At 37.0% G+C, this 24952-nt stretch overlaps 1 protein-coding gene across 4 annotated transcripts in view; it reads right to left on the bottom strand.

Annotated features, from left to right (window-relative positions):
- Positions 1 to 24952, bottom strand: part of LOC131686174 (reticulon-1-A-like) — a 69512-nt gene that overhangs the window by 32312 nt on the left and 12248 nt on the right. Inside the window, exons 1-2 of one of the 4 annotated variants that reach the window (XM_058970389.1) lie at positions 20514 to 21030; positions 19975 to 20010 (exon numbers count right to left, since the gene is read on the bottom strand). The exons of 1 other annotated variant lie outside the window; for it this stretch is intronic. In XM_058970389.1, the coding sequence (XP_058826372.1) occupies positions 19975 to 20010; positions 20514 to 20580 (103 nt within the window). In that variant the 5' untranslated portion in view covers positions 20581 to 21030. Of the gene's footprint in view, positions 1 to 6584; positions 7099 to 19974; positions 20011 to 20513; positions 21031 to 24952 lie in introns of those variants that run through there. 2 more of the 4 variants (XM_058970386.1, XM_058970391.1) reach the window with 2 other exon arrangements.

Below are 24952 nucleotides of genomic sequence, written 5' to 3'. Positions count from 1 at the left end.
TTGATCACTATTACGTTTTATCATCATAAGTAATGAAAAATTCAAATCTAGTGTCCTAACAAATATACGCATTCTTAAATCAATAAAATTTATATCGGTAGCAACACTCCCGATGGCCGACTGCCCAAGTTGATTCTTACTCACGATAATCGGTTATCCAGAGCCTAAATATTTTACACTGAACTGTTTATATTTATTTTAATCAATCAGTAAACTATTCACATAAAATTAAATATAAAACTTCTACAACAGAAAATTATATTCTCAGCCGCACCGCTCGCTTCAAGTAAATCCTGACTAAATACCTACCCAATCCGTGGTACTTATGGAAATGTCACTGAGTCGGGGTTCGTCTGTATATTCATGGTATCTTTATGAAGTTGTATAGTGTTTGAACCCATGAGAATTTGCTGCCCCCTTTCATTTGACAACAGTATTGATGGTAAACTTTAGGATTTTGTGGTAACCAAACATCGTCATTTTGTATTTTTAAAATGACGTCAAACATCAATTTCCGTTATGTAGGTACTCCACTCAACACCCAGATGGATAGTAATTTTGTAGGTTTCATGGTAACCGGGAACCGCCGACTTGGATTACAAAATCACTTTAATCAAGAATTTATTACTTTGTACTAGGTATATACAACACCATGCACTTTAGCAATATTCGAATGAGTGACACATGCTGTTAGCAGCCGCTTACCACTTTCAGTGAGGCGACAGAAAACTTGTAATTAACTTTCTTAAAACAAATGTCTTCTGTTTAACTGCACTAAGTTTTGTTCAACTATTGTAAAAATTGTTATTCTGACAGTGACCTGGGCGAATACGATCACCCAATAGTAACTTCATCTGAAGCAGCTCTCGGAATACCTCTTCGTAAGCTTGGTGACGACGAGAAGAAGCGCCCAATTCATGATTGAAAATCAAGATAAAACTAAATTTACACGCAAAAAAATCCGTTCATAAATTCATGAACAAAAAATCACGATTTCGTGAACTGAGCGATTTACGAAAATCGTGACTAAGTTCCTGAAATTATGGATAATAATCCTCGTATTGATGAGACTATGTGTTACTGTGGTTGTTTCCTGGACATGTTTAGTTTTTGTTATGATTCCTGTTCACACTTTGGGATACACTGGTATCAACTAAAAAACCCGGTCATGATTTCAAAAGCTTAGTCGTGATTTTAGTAATTTCTCATCACGTTACTGTGATATGTTATTCACGAGTTTCGTATTGAATTTTTATGACAGTGGTGTGACTTATGTTTATGTTTTTGGGACCTCAGTCACGATTTACGTAACTTCTATTCACGTTATTTTATTTTAGTCACACGTAGTCACACAGTGATTTGTGCTCATGATTACAGGATCGTAGTCACGATTTTTGATATTCTAATCACGAGTAGTGTAATTTATGTTCATAATTTCATGATCTTAATTTTTCGTAATTTATATGATATTTTATTGTTGAGCTCACGTTCGAATTTGACACGTGAAGTAATTTGACTACTGTTCATGTTTAATCACTGTCAGATTTTTACTCGGAGTAACATGACAATATGATTTGGTTCATACCGTAAATGGTTCGCAGTATTTTATTTTGTGAACTACATCACGAACATGTCGTGACTATCATACTGAGTCATGAACTAGTTCACGAATATATAAAAATTATTTCGAGTTTTTGCGAACGAATTCATGGTCATGATTGGTGAGTTGTGACTAATTCACTAGAAATCAGGAATCAGTTCTCGTATACATAAATAACAATGTGTGATTTTGTGACTTATTTCACGAGCACGAATATTGAGTCGTGACTGTTAGATTTGGAATCATGAACTAGTTCACGATGATTGAAAGGATTCATGAATCATATTCCGGGTTTCGTGAAATAGTTCACGCATAAACATGTTTTCCAAAAGCTATAAATAAAATCACGATTCTACCTTTGGTTTAATGAACAATTTCATTGCATCTCACGGAAAGAGTGAGGCTCTTTTTTGTGCATCATGGCCCTGCTCGTAGCGAAGCAGTGGAAGTAATTAAAAAAGTTGTCAAAACGGTTCTTCCGAGTTAACCTAATCTGAATTGTAGTTTGCTTCGCCTTTCATTCTGTTTGTCAATGAGGTGTAGCACAAAAAGTGGCTCTTCAAAGTGAACCCTTCTGCGGAATGGTGCATCTCTTACAATTTATTGGTTTCAAGTTTCTCTTTATGCATTCATTTGCACATAGTAGTATTTGTTTCGCACTTCACACCGGCATACTTTGCTCTTTGTGCACATTTACGTGAGTCAATAAAAAGCCAGTTTGATAGGTCGTGAATACTTCAAGTTGTGCGGTTTTCATACGTTAGAACGGAGTCCCCAACAACAAAGCTATTCTATGTCAGTGATGCCTTCAAGCTTCAGACAGATAGGCAGGTATCAGTAATATTAGAAACATCACAATTACTCGTACCTATAAATATAAACCGTACAACTCATTCTACCGCCAGCCCAGCCATGATGAAGTAGAATGCACGTCGAATTAGTAAATGCTTTGAACTACTTTAATACATGTATAAACTGTTGTGAAATTGTAATCTTTGCGTTAGAATGTTCAAAAATGGAAGCTTGATCTCAATACTTTCACTATTGCAGTGAATTTCAAAAATTGAACATAGTAGTCGTGTGTTTTAAATCACAAAAATTATTTTTATCTGAGATATTTCCAATAGCTTCGCACTAATCTAATTTATCTAATATTGTATGCAAACAAACACCCTGGTACAGCTGAATTTTGGTAATAGAACCAAGTAAAATAGTTTAAAAGAAGATGTCACTGTAAGAACTGAGTGACAAGTTATTAGCGCGCCGCATTCTTATTTGCAGTGTACCAAATAGACATTTGCTGATAGTTGGGTGAGATTCGTTTTATTCACAAAAAAATAAATCCATCAGATTTGAAAAACACGCATATTATTTCTTATGCATTTCACTATAAATTTTGAATCATTCTTGTTTTATTTCCCGAATTCAGGAGAAAGCTATAATTTAGTTGAAAGTATGGTCCTTTTTGCTGGTTTTACTCCAAGTAGGTGTATTGTATGTCTTGACTACGACTACCCCTTTCCAAAATATCGGATAAAACAGGAGTGTGTGGTTTTAAACGTTAGTCATTTTCATTGAAATGAATTACACAAATCAGTTTAAAAATTTCGAAGTTTGTAACAACGCATAAACCGATTTTCAGAAAATGTTTCGGAAACGGCATGGAAAAACCGAAATTTTTCATTCTATTTCAAACAGAGCCTTCAATATGGAGCTTCTAAGAGATCTTATCAAATATTGGAAAGTTATTTAACTCTTGCGTGTATTTTTGTGCCTCATTCGTAGCTCGCTAGTCGAACGAGAAGCATGTGGATACTTGTTCAGACGGTGCAGTAAGAAGATCGCAATCTGGATTTTCGTTACCCATATATAGTTCCGCACTTAATTTAGACTTGGTCGGATATTTTATAAGTCGCATTTTTTTTGCAGTACACTATTTATAAACTCAAGTACTGACAGTAGTATTTTAATGTAAGTGTCGCTATTAGATTTGCCAGTCCAAAGTATAGTCACGACACATAGTTTATGTCCCATATATTACCCACCCATCTTTTTTGCAATAAAAATTTAGGGAACTAGAAAAAACAGAAGTGTCTTCATGTTTCCTGTAAAAAATGAAAACAGTAAGTTTATCAAACACATGATTTATGTTCGTAGTCCTGTTTTCGTAACACGAAAACGTGATTGATCTAGAGCTCATAGCAAATTGCCTATACTTTTTAATCGGTGTTAAATTGAGTTTGACAATATTGAACGATCCTGGTTAGATTGAGTTAGATACACTGTTTACGATATGAATTGTGGAAATTGTATAATCGGCTGTTTCCGAAATGTAAACTGGCTAATTTTTAAATTCATATGCGCCAATGCGGAACAACCCTTTCGTTTTCTCTTGGTTTGGGAAAGGGAAGTTTGTTTTTTTCTCAGGAAAGTATTTTAAAATTATGATCATTCATTTAATAACCACTAAAATTTTCATCGAATGAGATAATACTGCAGAGTCCAGCACTAAATCATAACTAATATAATGCAATAAATGAGTGCATTATGCATGTTTTTGGTGTTATCGTTAAGTAGGTCTGATTAGCAATGTCACACATCCTTTATAGGTCAAAGGTCAGCCGAACATGGTGCAGCAAAAAAACGACACCACAATAACAAATGTTTTGTCAAGTTCCCTTGTTGTGCATACTTTCACGATGCAGCAAGACTAATTGGTGCCAGTACGAATGCACCTTGCTATTTCACTTCTCCCAACTGCAAACGGTGGAAGCGTGAAAATATATTTTTCACCAGATCAGATAGATATTATATTCTGTTCCACTGAGATGCTCCCAAGATGACCATCAGCGACAACAACAGCTTGGCAATAGCTCCCAATCGTACACCTACACTGCTGGCCAATAAAATAGGTGTGTGGTAGATTATTTTGTTTTTCTCTCAATTACGCATACCAAGTTGCATCAGTCTCAATCACACCTACCGCACACAGAAGCCTTGGGATCTGTCAAGTTACTAGTGGGTTGTTGGCACAGATTATATTTGCAATCTTTGTCAAGATGCAAAACAAGACTACCGCAGGCTTTTTCGTGTGGTCAATATAATAGGTGTGTAAAATATATTAACGTGTTATTACTTTGCATAATTCCATTATACGTTTTATTTGGTGAAGTTTGAATTCTGCGTGTTAATAAATGTATTCAAATGTTGAATAAGTCAAAGATTTGTTATAGAATGGGTCGAGCATCTCACTGTACTCAAGTGGAACGAGTTTTGCTAAGAAATTTTGTTCAAGAAGATAAGACGTATAAATAAATCGCGAATACACTGCGGCGTTCCGAAAACTTCGTTACAAAGGCCTTAAAACCTTCGAAAAAAGGAAACACGCAAAAAACCCAAGAAAACATCTACAGCAGCTGACCATCGTATTGCAATTTTAGCGAAATCTGACCCATTCGCGTCATCCAAAACCAATTCAGCACAAATTGGAAAAGTGGCAGGTCCGAGAACAGTTCGCTGTAGGCCGTAAAATTTCAATCTTCCAGAAAGAATTACTAGGAAGGTTCCACTATTTCGAAGCCAAAGCCTTTGAAGAAAAATGCAATTTGCTTTTCAACAGCGTTAATGGGCCTGGTTCAGAAGGAATCATAAAATGGCGACATATCCTTCGGAGGGACGAATCAAAGGTAAACCTGTTTTCCTCCGATGCACAACGAAACGTTAAACGTCCAAAGTGCAAACAGTTTGATCTGCGACACACGCAAAATATGGTAAAGCACGGAGGCGAGAACAATGAGGTTTGGAGCTTGCTTCTCGTGGAATTGCGCAGGTCCTATTCTTCGCAACGCCACTATAATGGCAAGATTCGAATGCAAGGCTAAAGGATGGACATCCTGAAGGATGTCATGCAGTCCTATACCAAAGATAACGTGCCTTTACATGACAGTTTCAGCAAGATATTGACCAAAAACACACATCGAAGTATGTAAAGGAATGATTTCGGGATAGTAAAGTGACTATAATTTCGGACCATGCCAATCTCCTGTCATCAATCCCGTAGAAAATTTACGGAATGTACTTAAAAAGAAGTTATTCGATCGAAATTTCACAAATAGGGATCGTTTGTAGGAAGTAGCTTAAAAGGAATGCTACCCTATATCAACGGAAACTTATCAGCGTTTGAATGACTCAATGCCAAGACAAATGGATAAAATTTGGTTGAATAAGGGAGTTTACACAGGTTACTAGTTGTTAAAAATGTTGAAGCCTAAAAATCATTGGATTTGAAAATTTTTATTGCAATGGATTACAATACACCTATTTCATTGACCAGGTACTTTTTTGGATTTCATGGAAAAGAAAGAGTTACGATAAAGCATAACATTTAATTTACAAATAAAAGTGTTCTTTTTCATTATCATGACTGTGCCTAACTATAAAATATTTGAATATAAAAATATTTTTAGAGAAAACTCAAAATTTCATGTATTTTTATCTCACACCTATTTTATTGACCAGCAGTGTATAAAGATGCGAAATGTGTATTTTTATAATTCCACCACTGGCTGACTGGCTGGCGACTGGTTGGCCGACCTACCAGCAAACAGCCAGTAGCAACAAAATCCGATTGATTCTACGCCTGGCCGCACTACCGGCCACCGCTTCATGCTCTTTTGTCACACTTCAAGCGGATGACTTTTTTACGTAACCGAAATGACAGAATGTATGTGAAAATGAGAGTATATCTATATCTATATTATCTACTACTGCCGCCAGGTACCATCATCTTTCGTATGCATAGCACATTACCCTTTATTTCTCACAGGGTATACATATTACAACTGTTTCACAGCCTACTTCGTCTACACATCTCAACTGGATAGCGAAAGAAACGACGTAATTTAAGGCAAAGATCGATCACACATCGCATACTATATCGCATTACAAACCCAATCCGGATCGTTAGCTGGTTGTAAGCACTTACTTCCTTCCTTATTGAACTCGATCTCTCGTAGCAGCTTCAGATCTTCTAGGGACACCATTTTGGCGAGACGATTTGTCCTTCAGTGTTTCGTTGAAAGCAAATCGCGGTAGCAGCTTCCAGGTTAGTTATTCCTTCGCACAACCCACACTTCTCACACCGATTTTTTTCGTAACTTCGAAGGCGCGAATTTCAACCGTTCAACGGCGAATTATCCCGGAATTGATCACTTTTTTCCTCGCACTCGGTTTGGAGTCACTTTTCCGACACAAATCACCACCCGAAAGCAGCAGCCAGCCGTCACTAGAACCTTAAATTAGATTTCGATTTATCCCTGTAAATGGGGATAACAAAACTGACCGAAGAAAATCGGTTTTATTAATAACTTTTTCCTTACTACGTCTATTTTCGACTAAGACTAAAATTATGCTCGTCTCGGTGAGAAGTGCAGCGCTGGTTTTCTCGCTTCTGTTTGCTTTCTCACTACACCCCAACACAGAGCAACTCGGACTGCGGCGGCAACGGCAACATGCGCCTAATCGATTGGCATCTGCGCTACGACTCCCACCGTGTCGCTGGTGTTGGTGCAGGAAAATCCTATCTGGGATCGTTTGTGCTCATGTTTACACACAAACACATATCCCACCGCCAGGTAAGGGTTTATGTATGCCATTACTGAAGGGCTACAAGAGGGTGATCACGAGCACGTACATACAGGCATTCCGAGAAAAATAGCGATCGAATGGTTGGCATAGGTTAAACTAAAACCCGATTCGTAGATGTATTAGATGAATGACGTCAGAGGTTCTAGTGGTACGTTAGATTCGGGTACAATTTTGTTCGTTGCATCGTTGTAAGATGATAAAGTGATGTTATCAAACCTATTCAGATTCGGGTAGAATCTGCGACACCGATACAGTTAAGCCTCGACGACTGGACAAGTTTTTTTCAAGTAACTCTCGAATGATTTATGAAATTGGAAGTCCAGTATGAATTATTGAAAGATATTTGATCCGCTATGCTGTATTTCTCATTAGTTATGATAAATTTGTCAGGTGGAAGCTAAAACTAGGTTGGTATCGGATTCCGATGAGACGAAATCGAAACGCAAATTCCATACGTAATTTAGTCGTATAGGTTCTATACCCTTTAAGGGTTACATACATTTTTATTTTTACATTATACAACTCCTTAAAAATACTTTCCTAAATTTTTATAGAGATCCGAGAAATGGATCGAAAGTTACACCGCTTCCAAGCACACTTCGTCTACCAAGAGCAGTGATAACTTGAAATTTTAAACTCGAATATCTCGAAATGTCGTTTTTCCCAAAATGGTTTTTCCGTGATCACGATTGCCGAAAAACCACTCAACCAATTTCTTCAATTTTTTTCAATTGATTGTATTTTTCTCGTACCATAGCGATTCTTTTTTATGCATAAATTTTTGTTTTGTTGATAAGGATTTTTAATACAATTTTTAGAGATTAAAACTGCTATTTTTTTGGGAAAAACGTTCCCGAATTATTACTAATTCAACTAATCGTTAAGGTACAAGGAATACTCATACACTAACGGAATTTTTTGAGTTTTAGGATTTTAGTTGATCTATTGGTCTTCTATCGTGATCACCACAAACCTCTTAAATGAAAAAAGGTTTCGGGGAAAAAGCCATAACTCCACCAATTATTAATACATTTTTATAAACTTATGATCATTTATTTACTGAAAAAATTGCTACCAAAATATTATAAGTTTGATTTAATGAAATCATTGCTTTATACCTTTACGTAAGCTCAAATTTTCTTGACATTCTTCTCAGAAAAAGGTAAGTAACCCCTTAACTCGCAAATGTGGTTTTAAACAATTTTCTCCTAGTGAAGAAAACCTAACAATTTTTTCTCCACCTTGGATAAATATAGCAAATTGCATTGGCTTGCTAAATCAAACCAAGTTAACTCTCATCAGTTTAAGCAGAACTCCTTTTCTTGTAGGACTTCACGTCGGACTAGGGGTTTGCTGAAAAACACAAATAGTGTTTTCATTTTTGGAGCTAGCGTCAATCCGGCACTAGCTTAGTGCTGTCACCAAGTTAGTATCTGATTCTGATGAGATTATGTCGAAACGAAAATTGCATAACTAATTAAAATATTTGATGCTAGTATGGTACCATGCTCGTCTGCAATCCATTATTTCAACAACCTATCATCTATAAAAATCCATAAAAAATCGGTAAATTGAAGTTGAGTATAGTTATAATTCGTGCCATTGTCATAACTGGCTGAATAATTCTAGCGAATTTATTATCGGAAACTTCAGTGTGACAAAAAGTATCGCTACAATTGGAAAATCCGAGCCATTGATTCTAATAAAAGCCTCCAATTGATGTAATGTTGAAAATGAAACTATGACAAGTTGAAGTTATTCACAACTTTTGCAAATCTATAGTGATTCAATTAGCTGGAGATGAAGCTATTGTCCACTATGAAGTTGATATCATTACTATCTTGTTCCGGACAAACACAGATTAGAGACCTGTGGCATCCAGCGGCAAAAGCCAATAATTGATCCGCTGGATTTCTGCTCCCATAACATAAAACCTGTTTTAATCCACCTAGTGGTGTAACTATGCCTTTCTCATTTATCTAAACTATGAATTAATGCCTGGATACATTCAATATAACAATATGGAATTGTCTATTACATTCTTATCACTCTTGATAAGCATATATAAGTGCACGACTGTCATGAACCTGATAAACAACATGTCGACACTGACATACTTTTTTTTCATACGTTTATTTGACACGGCATTTGCAAAAGCTTTTTACGCCAGTTTCTTTTTTTACATAGCACGTTACAAAAATCCTTAAGACTAATTTTAACTATACTAGTAATTTGTCTAAAACTAACACTGAAATCACTTTATTGTTTGCTTTTTTCCTTACATTGTTATATTTCATAATGATCTAGTATTTTCGGGAGTATTTATTTATTTTTTTTCTGTTATTGTCTGAATTTAAAAACTGAATATTCTAGGACACTTTAATTGGTGAATGATTAGCCTTGGATGAGAGTATGAGGAGATGAATTTAATTAAATTTTGATAGACGCTGTTTTTAGAAAATGATAGATAAGTTCCATGTATAGAGGATCGCGATACGCCAGGATGTCTCTAACAGGAACATGGATTGGTCTTCCTCGGACTTGTAAAGAATCTACTAATTGTGATCTGGCTTCACGATATTCAGTGCAGGACCAAACAACATGCTCAATGTCATGGTAACCCTCTCCACAAGCACAATGATTACCCTCAGCGAGCCCAATACGACGGAGATGCGCATCTAAAGTATAATGATTGGACATGAGCCTAGACATCACACGGATGAAGTCCCGACTTACATCCAATCCTTTGAACCATGCCTTCGTTGATACTTTAGGGATAATTGAGTGTAGCCATCGTCCCATATCTCCATTGTCCCAAGATGTTTGCCAACTAGCAAGTGTCCTCTGTCGAGAAGCGCTATAAAATTCATTGTAAGCGATGGGTCTTTCATATATTTCACCATCTAGTGCACCAATCTTGGCTAAATTATCAGCTTTCTCATTTCCCGCAATAGAGCAATGGGCGGGGAGCCACACTAGGGTAAATTTATAACATTTTCTTGTTAGGTTACTCAGAGATTCTCGTATCTTCCCCAAAAATAATGGATCTTGATTATCAATCCTCTTTGAGCGTAGAGCTGCAATTGTGCTGAGACTATCAGTGAGGATAAAGTAATGGTTCGAGGGTAAAGTATTAATTATTTGCAAACTATAGTGAACTGCTGCTAGTTCCGCTATATAAACAGAGGCGGGTTCTGCAAGTTTGAGAGAAATTGAAAAATTATTGTTGAAAATACCGAAACCAGTGGCCTCACTGATTCGTGACCCATCAGTGTAAAACATTTTAAGGCAGTCTATGTGTTGATATTTACTTGTGAATATTTTAGGGATCTCTCGCGAGCGTAGATGATCCGGAATTCCACGAATCTCTGCTTGCATGGACGTGTCGAAGAATAAAGTGGATTCAGGAGTATCTAGTATATTGACGTATGTGGGAACAGACCTAGCAGGCGTTATTTTTTGTGACATGTGATTGAAATACACTGTCATGAATCTGGTTTGGGGTTGAAGCTCAACAAGTCTTTCAAAATTTTCAATTACCAGTGGGTTCATAACCTCACATCGAATAAGTAAACGAGAGGAGAGATCCCAGAATCGGTCTTTTAAAGGAAGAACTCCCGCTAGTACTTCAAGACTCATCGTATGGGTCGACTGCATGCAACCTAGGGCAATTCGTAAACAACGATACTGTATCCGTTCCAGTTTAATAATGTGAGTGTTCGCAGCTGAACGGAAACAGATGCACCCATATTCCATTACTGAAAGTATTGTTGTTTGATACAATCTTATCATGTCACTTGGATGAGAACCCCACCATGATCCAGTTATTGTTCGCAGAAAATTTATCCTTTGTTGGCATTTCGTTATTAGATACCTAATGTGGCCTCCCCATGTGCCTTTAGAATCGAACCAAATTCCAAGGTATTTAAAAGTCAGGACTTGGGCTATCGTTCTACCAACCAACTGAAGCTGAAGCTGAGCCGGATCACGCTTCCTTGAGAAAACGACCAACTCTGTTTTCTCCGTAGAGAAATCGATGCCCAGTTTTAAAGCCCAAATTGATAAATTATCCAAGCTATCTTGCAATGGTTGTTGTAAATTTATAGCTTTTGGTCCTGTGGCAGAAACCACCCCATCATCTGCAAGTTGTCTTAGAGTGCATGGGCTGACAATACAATTATCAATATCATTCACGTAAAAATTATAGAGAAGGGGGCTTAGACAGGAGCCTTGTGGGAGGCCCATGTAACTTATTCTGAGTGTCGCCAAATCGCCATATGAAAAATGCATGTGCTTTTCTGACAATAGATTGTATAAATAATTATTTAATATCGGTGAAAGACCACATTGATGTAGCTTCTCCGAGAGAACATCAATGGAGACTGAGTCGAATGCTCCTTTTATGTCTAAGAACACAGACGCCATTTGTTCTTTTTTTGCGTAAGCGAGTTGGATTTCTGACGAAAGTAGCGCCAGGCAATCATTCGTTCCCTTTCCTCTTCGAAAACCAAACTGGGTATCTGAGAGCAAACCGTTCGCCTCAACCCAATTGTCGAGACGTCGTAGGATAATTTTTTCCAACAATTTCCAGATGCAGGATAGCATTGCAATCGGTCGATACGAGTTATGATCGGAGGCTGGTTTTCCCGGTTTTGGAATGGCGATAACTCTCACTTGTCTCCAGTCACGCGGGACAATATTCTGCTCAAGAAACTTGTTGAATAAATTCAACAAGCGTCTTTTTGCTAGGTCAGGCAGATTCTTCACCAAGTTGAATTTAATTCTGTCTAGTCCCGGAGCATTATTGTTGCATGAGAGGAGTGCAATTGAAAATTCCATCATAGTCAAAGGCGAATCTATGAAATCGTTACTTGTGGGAGCATCGACTGACATACTTGAAACTAACAAAAATATAATATTTATATAGCTTAATCAGCATGAGTTCAATTTTGTCTTCATGTTAACTTCCTGGTGGAGAAGGGAAGGGATATAATTAGTGGGAGGGGGAGGATGCATCTGGAATCATCTAACTTATTTTAGTGTATGGGTGGATGAAGAGAATACAGGTGGGAGGTTGGTCTGAGGGGGGTGGTGAGACAAGGGGAAGGGTGGTTGAGAGGTAGTAGGTGGAGGAGTAGATGGTTCAAAAGCGAACTTCAGATTATACCATCCATTTGGGACTAAGTTAGTGAAAATTGGTTTAGTCATCACTGAAGTGGCTTTCAATCTGAAATATGCCCGGAACCCGAATTATCGATAGTGGACAATATATTCCAATAATCTTTGTTTCGCCATCGGCGATCTAGGCCTGCGAATCGAAGTAATTTAATGTACATTTCAATAGATTTTAAACCTATGAGGTATTACAATTGTACCGGTTCATATTTAAATTACTAAGAAATTACTATGTGACCGCAATAACCAACTCCGGAGCCAAAAGTCAGAACTGAATGAAATTCAATAGCAGTCATTAGGAGTATTATAGCTGTGACATTAACTCGAGAACTTGGTGAGTTCCCAGGGGGCATCAAGATCCGTCATAGGTGACCAATGTGGTCAAAACTACTTTGATTGGCCATCAGTGATCTAGACCCGCAAATCTAAGTAATGTTGAACGTATTTGAATATGTATTACATCATTCGGACATCATAGGGTTACCAGTTTATATGGGAATTTGCTGTGTGACCACACTCTTCAGCCCGTAACTCCGGAACCGAAAGTCCGATCAACTAAAAATTCAATAGCGTCTTATGGGAGCGTTATTCCGTTCATTTGAGTTTGTGCAAATCGGTTCAGCCATCTCTGAGAAAATTGAGTGACATTATTTGACACACACATACATACACACATACATACACACAGACATTTTGCGATCTCGACGAACTGAATCGAATGGTATATGACGCTCGGCCCTCCGGGCCTCGGTTAAAAAATCGATTTTTGGAGTGATTGCGTAGCCTTTCTTTATATGAGAAAGGCAAAAAACGTCAAACTCTTGTTCATTTTTTGCGTGTTTTCGACTATCCATTTTTTTTGTACAAAATTAGTAAATAAATTTCTATCTTGCTTTTTATCTCTTTTTAATAAAGCTTCTTTTTCTAATAGTTACATAATAATTTAGCAAGCGTGAAATTTCAAGTTAAACAAGGCAAGGTTTTCAGTACAGTTAATCCTTATATTTGACCGCTCAAAATTATTTCATAATTTCGTCTAATACAATGGATAGTTATTTAGTAGTTGCCTCAGTTTATTTTCTAGTCTTATTTACTATTTAAATTCTCGACATTTTATGCTGATTTCCCTTTTGCTAGGATGTCTTCTGTAAAAATAATATTCAAATTATGTATCTTTGTAGAGTTTAGACAGTTTCTCGGTATTCGTCATTCCGATATTATCAAATCATATTTTTTAGGAAAGTAATAGGTCTTCTGGTGGTCGGGCGCCACCCAGAGACTCCTAAAATCTTGAATCAGGCGCGAACTTCCGCACGCACAATTTTGGAATCCAATAATAATCCCTCGTCTCCCGTGGAACTTGTGTGGTGCGCGGTATGTACAACTTGTAGCAAAAATAAGTGTCGGACTAACATTCTATCCCTTTCCTGTGGTATTGATCAATAAACATTGAAGGCTGATTTGTACTCCTAGATATTATCATCTACGGATTCTCTGTGCAATTTCAGTTATAACCAATTAATAACGGAGTTGCAACCAACACTTGTCGCACAAACACAAACTCAAGTTCTATGGAGATTAAAGATCTAAAGACAAGAAAACGAAATAGTCATACTGGGAACGTGAAGTTATCAAAAAAATCTTTAAAACTGTGACCAAACATCAACTGGGAGTATCAAGTTTTTTTATTCATATTCATGTCCCGACGACTTTTGTTCGCACTGTTGACAGATAGAATAAAACAATCAATTTGCAAACAACAAATAGCGCCATGCATCGCCACAGAGAGCTTCGCAATAAAACTGCAGACTGATTACGTGAGACTATTATAGAGTTTTAATACTAACAAGCAAATGAAAAAATATGTTTTACCCACTACACCAGACTCCCCCTTAAGAAATTTTTTAATTTTTTAGTCAATTTCTTGTAAAAAGATAACTACAAAAGTATTCGACAAAATTTTTCAAACATGATTTTCTCCAATTTTCTGCGAAACTGTCTTGAGTAGATTTCTAAATTTTAGTAAAATTGAAGTCTTTTCCAGTGCAAAAAATTGGTATGAGAACGAAAGTATACCTTTATTGTCAATCGAAAAGTAATTTAAACATTAAGGGGTAATTTATGGAAAACCCAATTTTTAGCATAACTTTTGAAGTTTCTATATTGTACTACTGTATTCTTAAGGCGACTATCAGAGTGTGTGAAAACGAAAATTTTCTTCTAACAATACTTGAAACAAATTATCCATCCAAAAGGGGTTAACCCCACATTGAGTCTGATGGAAATTCAAGTTTTCTCGTTCGTTTTCCGAGGTTTTAAGAAAAAGTTGTCAATTGATTCGCAATCAGTAAATTTTGTGTTATAGCTTACATATCGGCGAACTCGATATTATACTGTTTTAGTTGGATTGCATTGTACGTTGACGTTTCGGCCCAAACAATCGTTTCTGAAGGTAAGAGCCACTCATACACTTGCTATGTTTGGCTATTTTCTATCTAGTATAAATTTTTTGCACAAATGTTGTGCAAAAAGATATGCACATATTATTGTGCATATCTTTTTGAAAACTCCAGTGAAGGTGTCATGTCTTTACATTGAAAGTTCACTGAGCAATAAGGGATTAAGGGAAAAGCGGTACATTGTGGTCGGAAAGTAAAAAAAACGTGGAGTCAATTATTATCTTTCGTTATAGAGTTATGGTGTCTTCGGAAGAGTTGCTGTATGACACTTAGCGCTTTATTTGGTTGAATCGCACTAGTTCGGAATTCAGTCGCTAGGGCGGCGCTGTTGAATGTGAAATGTGGTCATTCTATCATTTTAAACATATCTTCTGAAGATTCAAACTTTGTAGGTTCTATATGTTGCGAGATAGAGAAGGTTTTAGTTAAGACATTTACTTAAAGATTATGTTTACAAAAATGCGCGATATTTCAAAACCTGTAGCATCTACAAAGTTGGTGTCTTCAGAAGATATATTTATAATTACCTGACATACAACTTTGCCGTAGACACCATCTTTCTATCTCGTGCCATTAAAAAGTTGATAACAGCGCCGCCCTAGCGACTGAATTAGGAACTAATATGAAATGATCAAATAATGCGCTAGATGTCACACAACAACTTTGCCAAAACACCATAACTTTAAAACGAAAGATAAGGAAATCACATGTGAATTGTGGGTTAGCCCCTTTTGGACGCTAGGTACCCCCGGGGTTAGCTATCCGAATTACTAAAATAATCGTGAATTCAAAAGTAGCACATGTAACGATCTTATTTTTCTAGGCAGCATGGGTCAATGAACTACAGGCCATATTCGATTATCCGTAGTCTCGATTATCCGTAGACTCGATTATCCGTAACTCGATTATCCGTAGAAAATGATTCGATTATCCGTAGTACGACAATCCGAACAAATTGTTTCGATTATCGGCACATTATTTTTTCACAAGCTACATTACACATTTATAATTTATTATTTGCTACCAACTACGGTTTCTGAAAGAATAAGTATTTTCTAAAAAATAATGAAAACTTCGTAGAAATACAGAAATTTTTATTATTTAACATATAATTTTGAATTCGATGCGATGACTTACATATTTTCGTACACCAATCAATTACAATTGATACTAGCTACAGTTTCTGGAAGACCAGAATTTTATATTCTCAAATCATATTCACAAAAATACGTAGTAATACAGAAATATCGCATTTTTCACAAAAAAAAACTTTTTTTATCCCAATATATAAATACAAAAATCGATAGAAAAGGATATCATCGACAATTCCTTGAAGCACAAAATTTTAAACTCTCATAAAAATTACAACAATTTGGGAAAATAAAGAAATTTCATATAATCAATAAATCTTTCAATTAAGTGCAGTGTCCTATAAAATTTTACGCACCTAATAGATTGGCTACAAACTATAATTTCCTGTAGATACCAGCTATAATTACAAGAAGAACAAAATTTTGAAATCTGTGATTTTTTCTGTAATTTTTAGAATGAATATAATGACCGATTTTGTCAGCCCAATTACGTATTGAAGATTGACAAAATCTGAACATATATGTTTCATGTTGATTGGGAGTAAGTGATAATTAAGACGGTTACAATTTTGTGGAACATTTTGAACTTTAGAGAAATCTTGGACAAGTTATAAAGAAAAAACCTGTGTTAATCCACTTAGTGGTGCAGTTGAGCTTTTCTCATTTATCAAAGTTATAATTTAATAGTTGGTTTCGTTCAAACATTGTGGAATTGTTTATTACATTTTTATTACACTTGGTAAGTATATATAAGAACACGACTGCCACGAACATGTTGAGCAATATGTCGACGCTGACACACTTGAAACAAAAAAAAATATATTAATTAGCTTTACTGAGTTCGATATTGTCTTCATACCCAACTCCAATACCCAATTTCATATTAAACCTTCCATTTGAGACTAAGTTAGTGAAAATTGGTTCAGCCATCAGTGGCTTTAATTCTGGAATATGCCTCTTACCCGGGACTTCCAGAATTATTGATAGTGGACAATATATTCGAAGAATCTTTAATTCACCATCAGTGATCTAAGTCAGCGAATCGAATTAATTTGATGTTCATTTCAATAGATTGTTAACCTATGAGGTATTACGATTGTACCGGTTTATATGAGAAATTCCTATGACCACAATAACCAACCTGTTACTCCGGAACCAAAAATCAGTACTGAATGAAATTCAATAGCAATCAATGGAAATATTATATCTTTCAGTTGGAATCAAGTTTGTAACAAACGGTTAAGAGTTTGCTGGAAAAGAGGTATGACATTAGCTTAGGAACTTGGAGAGTTCCCCAGGGCCATCAAGGACCGTCATTGGTGGCCAATGTGGTCAATCCTACATTGATTGGACATTAGTGAGCTAGATCCGCAAATCCAAGTAATGTTGAACCTATTTAAATATGTATGACAGGGTTACCATATTCACAGATATTTCTGTAATGTCGCAGATTTTTTTCACAATTTTTGATCACAGATTCGTTTTCACAGATGACAGAATGTTGGCATTTTGATAAAAATTTCACAGATTTTCACAGATTTTTGGAAATATTGCGATTTTTTAAAGATTTTTTGGAAATTTATCACAGATTTTTTTCCTGTTTTAGTCATCACAGATGGTAAAAAGATTTGTTTTTAGCAGAAACACAGATTTCAATGTGGCATCCCTGATGTATGACACCATTCAGACACCGTACTGTTACCAGTTTATATAGAAATTTTCTGTATGCCCGTGCTCTTCAATCAGTAACTCCGGAATCGGAGTAAAAAAGTAAAAATTCAATAGCAGATTCTGGAGGCATTATACCGTTGACTTGAGACTAAGTTTGTGAAAATCGGCTCAACCAGCTCCGAGAAACTGATGTGAACAGATTTATTTTGCAAGATGGTCACTTTTCCCGGGCACTTCCAGAACTGTCTGTGGTGGTCAATCTGGTCAACGCAATCTCGTAGGGCCGTCAGTAATCTTGAACTGCAAATGCAAGATGTTTGAATCTTATTTTAGCAAAAAAAAATATCCTTTTTGCATTCATCGCGGTATCGGATTAAATAGAAGTTTCCTATGTGACCACACTCCACAACCCGCAGCTCCGCAACCGGAAAATGGACCGAAATGAAATTTAATAACAGATTTTGGGGTTGCAACATCGTTCATTTGAGACTAAGTTTGGTTAAATTGGTCTAGTCATCACCGAGAAATCGATGTAGCTGTTATTCTGAATTTGGATACTTTCGTCGGGGCTTCCGGAACCGTCGATGGTGGCCAATGTGGCCAAAGAGATTTTGAATTACTGTTAGTGACCTAGAACGACAAATTCAATTAGTTTTGGTAACATTTTGGCAAAATGTTCACCTTTCTACATTCATCACAATTACGTTCGAATTGGGATTTGCTGCGTGTTCGTACTCATCACCCTGTAATTCCGGAACCGGAAGTCGAATCAGTTGGAAATTCAATAGCAGCAAATGGAAACGTTGTACCTTTCATTTGAGATGAAGTTTTTCAAAATCGGTAAAGAAAGAGTTGAGAAATAGGTATGACATTAACTTAGGCACTTGATGAGTTCCCCGGGGGAATTCAGAACCGTCATAGGTGGCCATAAGCGACTTAAATGGGTCATTTTTGATCTAGACACGCAAATCCAAGTAATGTTGCACACATTTTAGTATGTATTGCATCATTTAGACGTCATGGTGGTATCCGTTTATATGGGAATTTGTCCTGTGAACGTACTCTTCAACCCGTAACTCCGGAACTGGAAGTCCGTTCAACAAAAAAAATCAATAGCGACCCATGGGAGCGTTGTGCCTTTCATTTGAGCCTAATTTTTTACAAATCGGTCTAGCCGTCTTTGAGAAAAATCGGTGAGATTGCTTGACACATACATACACACATACACACAAACATACATACATACACACATAGAGACATTTTGTGATCTTGACGAACTGATTCGACCGATTGCATAACCTTTCTATATGAGAAAGGCAAACACGATTTTTCAAATTCATTCTAAAATATTATATATCTCAAAGATTAATAAAGACTTTGGCAAAGCTTTATATATGCCTATTATATAAGGTATTTTTAATTTTGTTCGGACGTGAAAGGTTAGGTAAAATCATAGCGTTTGCTAAAACACTACTGCGTTCCTGCGAAAACTTACGAAAACGACATCATTACATTTTCGAACATAAATGAAGTGCGTAATCAATGTTTTGTCTGGTAAATTATTGTTCGATAAGCTCACTCAGAATCAGTATAAACACAAAATTCAGCTTGCAACTGAAGTTGAATTTGAACCGAAAATAACTAAATGAATGTGCTGTGTAGAATGAATGAAGGACGAGGCAACAGCCGAGGCATTCCCTTCAGCGCGGCGAGCATAAACTTAATTTCATTTCTCTTTTCACTCCACCCGGGGATGCCAATATTTCAGAGCGCTGACCCCATATACCCCATGCGAAGGCAACGTTTCACATGAAGGAAAATGTCAAATAAATACAAGATATTTAACAATCTAGCGAAATCGTCTTAGGGCACCAGTGGCTGCTCGTTCAGTGGGCCATAAGCGCGACTTCCGGAGGGTTAATAAACATGGCCTGGCATAGAACGCGATTTTTTAAAATGTAATTTTCACGTAGAAACAACGCGTTATGTTAATCAATACAATCTTCCAACATTTCATTTTGAATCACAAAGAAATCTATTTAACATTTACAATTGAAACGATATTACTATCTACAATGTTTATCTTGTCTTAATTATAAGCTACCCCTAGCAGATTGTGAGTGAATCGTGGAATCAAGCACCAAGTATCCCACTTAATATTAGTTTCTAAATGTAATTTGTTTTAACGTGAAACACGAAGAATTAAAATGGCAATCCAGTTCTCATATCTCCATAACTTTCAAATCGCACTAGCTATTACAATCTAAATTTAAAAGAACATAGCAAGCTATTTTTTCCCAATCAAACCAAAAATAAAACACGACCCACTTACCTTTCGGGTGCAATTTCTCCGGCTTGAACCAAGCATCTGTAATCGACGAAAAAACAGTATAAGAAGCAATTAATAAAATTTTGGCTTTGCGAATAATTTAGATAGGAGTTTCTGAAGTGCTGGGAGAGAGAATAAAAACAATAAAACGTCTGGGGAAGCAGCCTGAATGCATTTGAATGGATTATCACTAACACTAAAGGCTATTCATATCACTGACTGATAATAGAAACTTCGAAGTCACAGAAGAACATTATGTGGTTTTGTGTTGGTATGGGATATAGCAACATTACTTCCTTTTCCATCAATAATTTAGTTCTGCAGAATAATCATTGGAACTTGTAATGAGGAAGAGAATCACCGATGCATTGATTGACCGTAAGGATCCCCACCCATATTCCAAACATCGTCACCCCGTTTCGACCATTGACTGGATAGGTTTCATAATAGTTGCATTGCAGTATGCTGATTTCTAGGTGGATCAATAACTTATCTGATAATCTAACTTTCAAGAAGCTGCTGGAAACACCAGAAAAACTTACAAGGATTCATCACACTGCATATGATGAGCGGACTGCATGTTTTTACGTTTCCTTCCATTCCGTTCATTGTCGCTTGCGAATAGAAAACCTGTTCTTCCGTTTCTGGTTACTGTGGGCCTCTACTCCAGTTACACTACACACCCTCTATGCCACAATCGTTATTCACTCAGTCGCACTCTAATTCAACTGGATTACAATTCGCAAAACACCTCAACTTTCAAGTTACAATTATTTTCTACGCCTTTGCTTCCTGAAGAGCGAAAACCAACGCGTGCAATTGTTCTGGTCGTATGTGGACACTTTGGTGGAGAGTTCTGTGCGAATATCGATTTTTTCCTCGAAACGTCGCCAATTGTCTCTCTCAGTCTCTTTCGCCAATGTATCTGCTCCCCCACAGCACACCACCCCTTTTCCCGATCCTACACTAGAGGCCAACTTGTTTTTCCAGCAATCCTTTGTGATCTGCTTTTGCACCGCAACACGAACCGAGACTGAGCATAAAAATGGCCTACCACGGAAAAGGCTACCCAGGATCTACTGACTGACTCAAATCGAAAATCCATCCCCGCTCTCAATCTCTTTTTCGATCCCCTTATCGCTCAACCAACGCAAAGGATTACTCTCCGCTGATTCATCGGCTTGCTCTGTGTGGGTCCGTGTGTCTGTGTAAAGGACACATTTTGCGGTGCATCCTGTCTGCGCATGATCGCAGTTTACGAGTGCGTGTTTAATGAGAATGGCGAATGCATGCGAGAATATTATCTTTTACAGGAAAAAAAAGATTTCCGTTACTATCTATAGAAATTGAATTTAGTTTCTGACATGATTCATTATCTTGAAAAAAAATCTCGGTTCAAAAAACCCGTATCAATTACCCTTACTACTGAAAATTTCGTTTATCATTTTCGTTTGTCACGGCGACTTTTAAAAGCAAGATTGTGGTGCGTTACATGTATTGTAAGCTGCAAGTATAGCTCGATTGTGTCATGCATTTCATTGTACGAACGTGAGGTTAACGTCGCAATGTGTTTTTATTTCATTTATTTGGTAGGGTGTTGATATCATTTTCACCCAATTACTATTGTCACCCTGCCCATTTGATGCCATTGAATAGAGCAGCTCCTGCTACATCTGTTCAATAAATTCGATAATTTGGGCCATTTTAATACGAAGCGATGAGATTGATATCAATTTCTACACATTCCATTAGTTGTGGGTCGAGAAATTAGTGAAATAGCTCGGCACCCTTCCTGATAGGGTCAAAACAGGCTCATCACATTATGTACTACAAATTTGGTTCGACTGATGGTAGTGTTTGGTTATCAGAAATTGATTAAAACCGTTTATTCAATGGCTCCCAACACCGGGAAAAGCTGATTGCACCTTATGTCAGCTCTGGTGCAATCAGGGCAAGGTTTAAATTCTAAACTTCGTTTTACTATGAGTCATTCACTTGACGGTGCGGCTTATATGGGACAAGAAGGAGGGTACTTGCGACTTGTTGAACGAGTGTTAGTTTTTGGGTAATCATCGCTTGATTTAGATTAACGATTTTGTACAAGATCTCTTCTCATATTAGTTATATTCTAGATTGCATGTTGTTTACCATAGGCCCGTTATTGGTTTTACTTCGACATCTTTACGAATACTAGGGTATCATGGGAGATGACTAAGTTTTTCAATATATGGAGAATTATTTAAGCAATTAATTTTGTTATTTGAAATGACGTGTTCAGTTCTTTCACATCGAGTTATTTTTAGACCACTGGTTAATGGAATTATGTAACGTAAAAAAATTAAGGTTTGTTAGTCGTTCAATGCGTCGCTACCTTTTGCCACCCTTCAACATGACCAATATTGGATAAGTTATGCTACAAAACAGATGAAAGTATTACATATCAAATCAATTAGACGTGATATGTAACGTAGTTTCGATTTTCACTGGACGATACTAGAATATTGTTAAAAAAAACACGAACACGAAATTATTGCGACACCGATAATGTCATGCCAATTTTCTTATAATGTTTAAAATCAAACCAAAATTTTAGGGGAGTTTTATACATATATTTACTTCAAAAATCAAAAGAAAAGTTAATCGATAGAGCCTTGAGTGTAAAATTGAACGCATTTTCGCTTGATGCCCTCCATCAAAATCTTTACAGTGTCATCCTCTACCAGTTTCTCAGTTTTTTTTCCTTTTTCTTAACATGTCTTTCTCGTCTTTGACTGTCTTCTTGCTCTTCCGAAGTTCCCGCTTCATCATTGCCCAGTACTGCTCCACCGGGCGCAGCTCCGGACAGTTTAGCGGATTGATGTCCTTTGGAACAAAATGGACAAAATTGGCCTCATACCACTCCAGGACACTTTTAGAATAGTGGCATGATACCAAATCTGGCTAAAATAGCGGAGCTTCGTCGTGCTGCTGCAAGAACGGCAAAAGGCGCTTCTCGAGGCACTCAGATTTGTAGATCTCGCCATTCACTGTGCCCTTTGTCACGAAAGGATCACTCCTCAGTCCGCAAGAGCAGATGGCCTGCCAAATGAGATATTTGGAGGCGAACTTCGACATTTTCTTCTTCTTAAATTTGTCGTCCACATAGAACTTGCTCTTGCCGGTGAAAAACTCCAACCCCGGAATTTGCTTAAAATCGGCTTTTATATACGTTTCGTCGTCCATCACACAGCAGCCATACTTTGTTGCCGCTCATCGCGGTTTGGGAAGTTCTGTACCTTGAATGTATGTAGTCCAGCTCTCTTCTTTGCATTCTGGACGTAGCTCTGCGACATGCCGATCTTTTTAGCCAAACCACGGCTTGAGACGTTGGGATTTGCTTTAATCATCCGCTTCACCTTTCCCTCCGTCTTTTTGTTCTCCGGTCCCGGTTTTCTTCCAGCTCCTTTGCCGTGGTCCAACGTCAACCGCTCCTGGAACCGCTTCAACACTCCGGAGACGGTTGAATGGTGAATGTTCAACATTTTTCCCAACTGTCGGTGCGAAAGGTCAGGAAATTCCAGGTGTTTGGAAAGAATTTGTTCTCTCGACTCGCGTTGGTTCACCTTCATTTTCGTTGAATCGAAAAACACGACTTCGAGTTTGACAGCATGTAAACAATACACATCAATCAGAAAGTGTGCAAAATTTGGTTGATTTTTACCCAATGGTAAAAAAGTTATGTCCTGTTGAATGTGTCGCAATAATTTCGTGTTCGCCCTTTAAAAGCGTTGAACCTGAGCAGGTTGGGTACAAAATGATCATGAGTCAGCGCATAAATACTATTGATTTGGTTATATTTAGTAGCATAAATTACATTTGCAATTTACAATTGAATATGTGTCACCAAATGCGCGAACAATGTGGTTTGATTTTTAAAACAATCACGTTTTTGCGTTACGAAAACAATACCATGAACCAACATCATGTTTTTTGTAACAGTCTTAAGTTCTCCTCTCGTAACCCCTCAATAAGGCCGATATAAATATTTTTAAAGACACTATGGTACATCCTCCGTAGTGGAGAATATTTTAGGTAAGAACTATTTTTCACCACTGAGAAGAAAATTGTTTTAAACCACATTTGCGCGTTAAGGGCACAAAACCTAAAATTAAAATAATTGTGGAATTTTCGTTTCGACTTCGTCTCGTCAGAAGCTGACACTAACGTAGTGACAGGACCAGAGCTAAAAATATTCAAATTCATTGAATGAAAATTGATCATAATCAGCCGCATTCATTTTCAATATTCAGTGACGCAGCAGAAAACGTCAAACGAATAAACCGTTCATTCATCCATGCAGATTGTCATTCGTCTTCGATTATTACACGAAGTGGCCGTGCAGCAACGAATCAAACGCATCAAAGTAGGCCCTGGCACAATGTAAGCGATGATGATTGTTATTTCATATGCTTTACCGGCATTTGAAAACATTTTCCTTGATAATTAGTAAAATGAATATATTGTACGATATTCAACTGAATGAATAACATGGACATTTGAATGAATATTTTTTCTATTCACCACGAGTCGCATCAGGTTCATTTTCAGCCAACAAAAAAGAGCTTCGATTATTTTTAACCCTGGACAGGACTACCAATAGAGACGAAGTCGAAAACAAAAAACAAAATATAAATATTATTTTATTAAAACAAAAAAAATACTTTAACCGGCCACATTTTCTTCGACCATTCTCGTGGATGTTTCCGCAGGGCGATTTAAGATAGCGGGGTTGAGCTATTTGTTTTATTTGGGCAATTCAAGCAAACATTACTCAATCAAGTTCATATAAGCAAGGGATACTTAAGTTTTTTGTTTTAAGGAATTTTCCAAACAGTGTTATTTCTAATAACGGTTTAATCCATATCCAAACTCCAAATTAAAGCTTGACAGTTCGCTAAAAACTTAGTGTCAACTTAAAAGAGTACTTTTCAGGTATTATCCG

Source organism: Topomyia yanbarensis, chromosome 2, assembly GCF_030247195.1.
Source record: "Topomyia yanbarensis strain Yona2022 chromosome 2, ASM3024719v1, whole genome shotgun sequence".
In the NCBI taxonomy this organism is placed as follows: Eukaryota; Metazoa; Arthropoda; class Insecta; order Diptera; family Culicidae; genus Topomyia; species Topomyia yanbarensis.
This window is presented reverse-complemented; position numbering and strand designations above follow the sequence as displayed.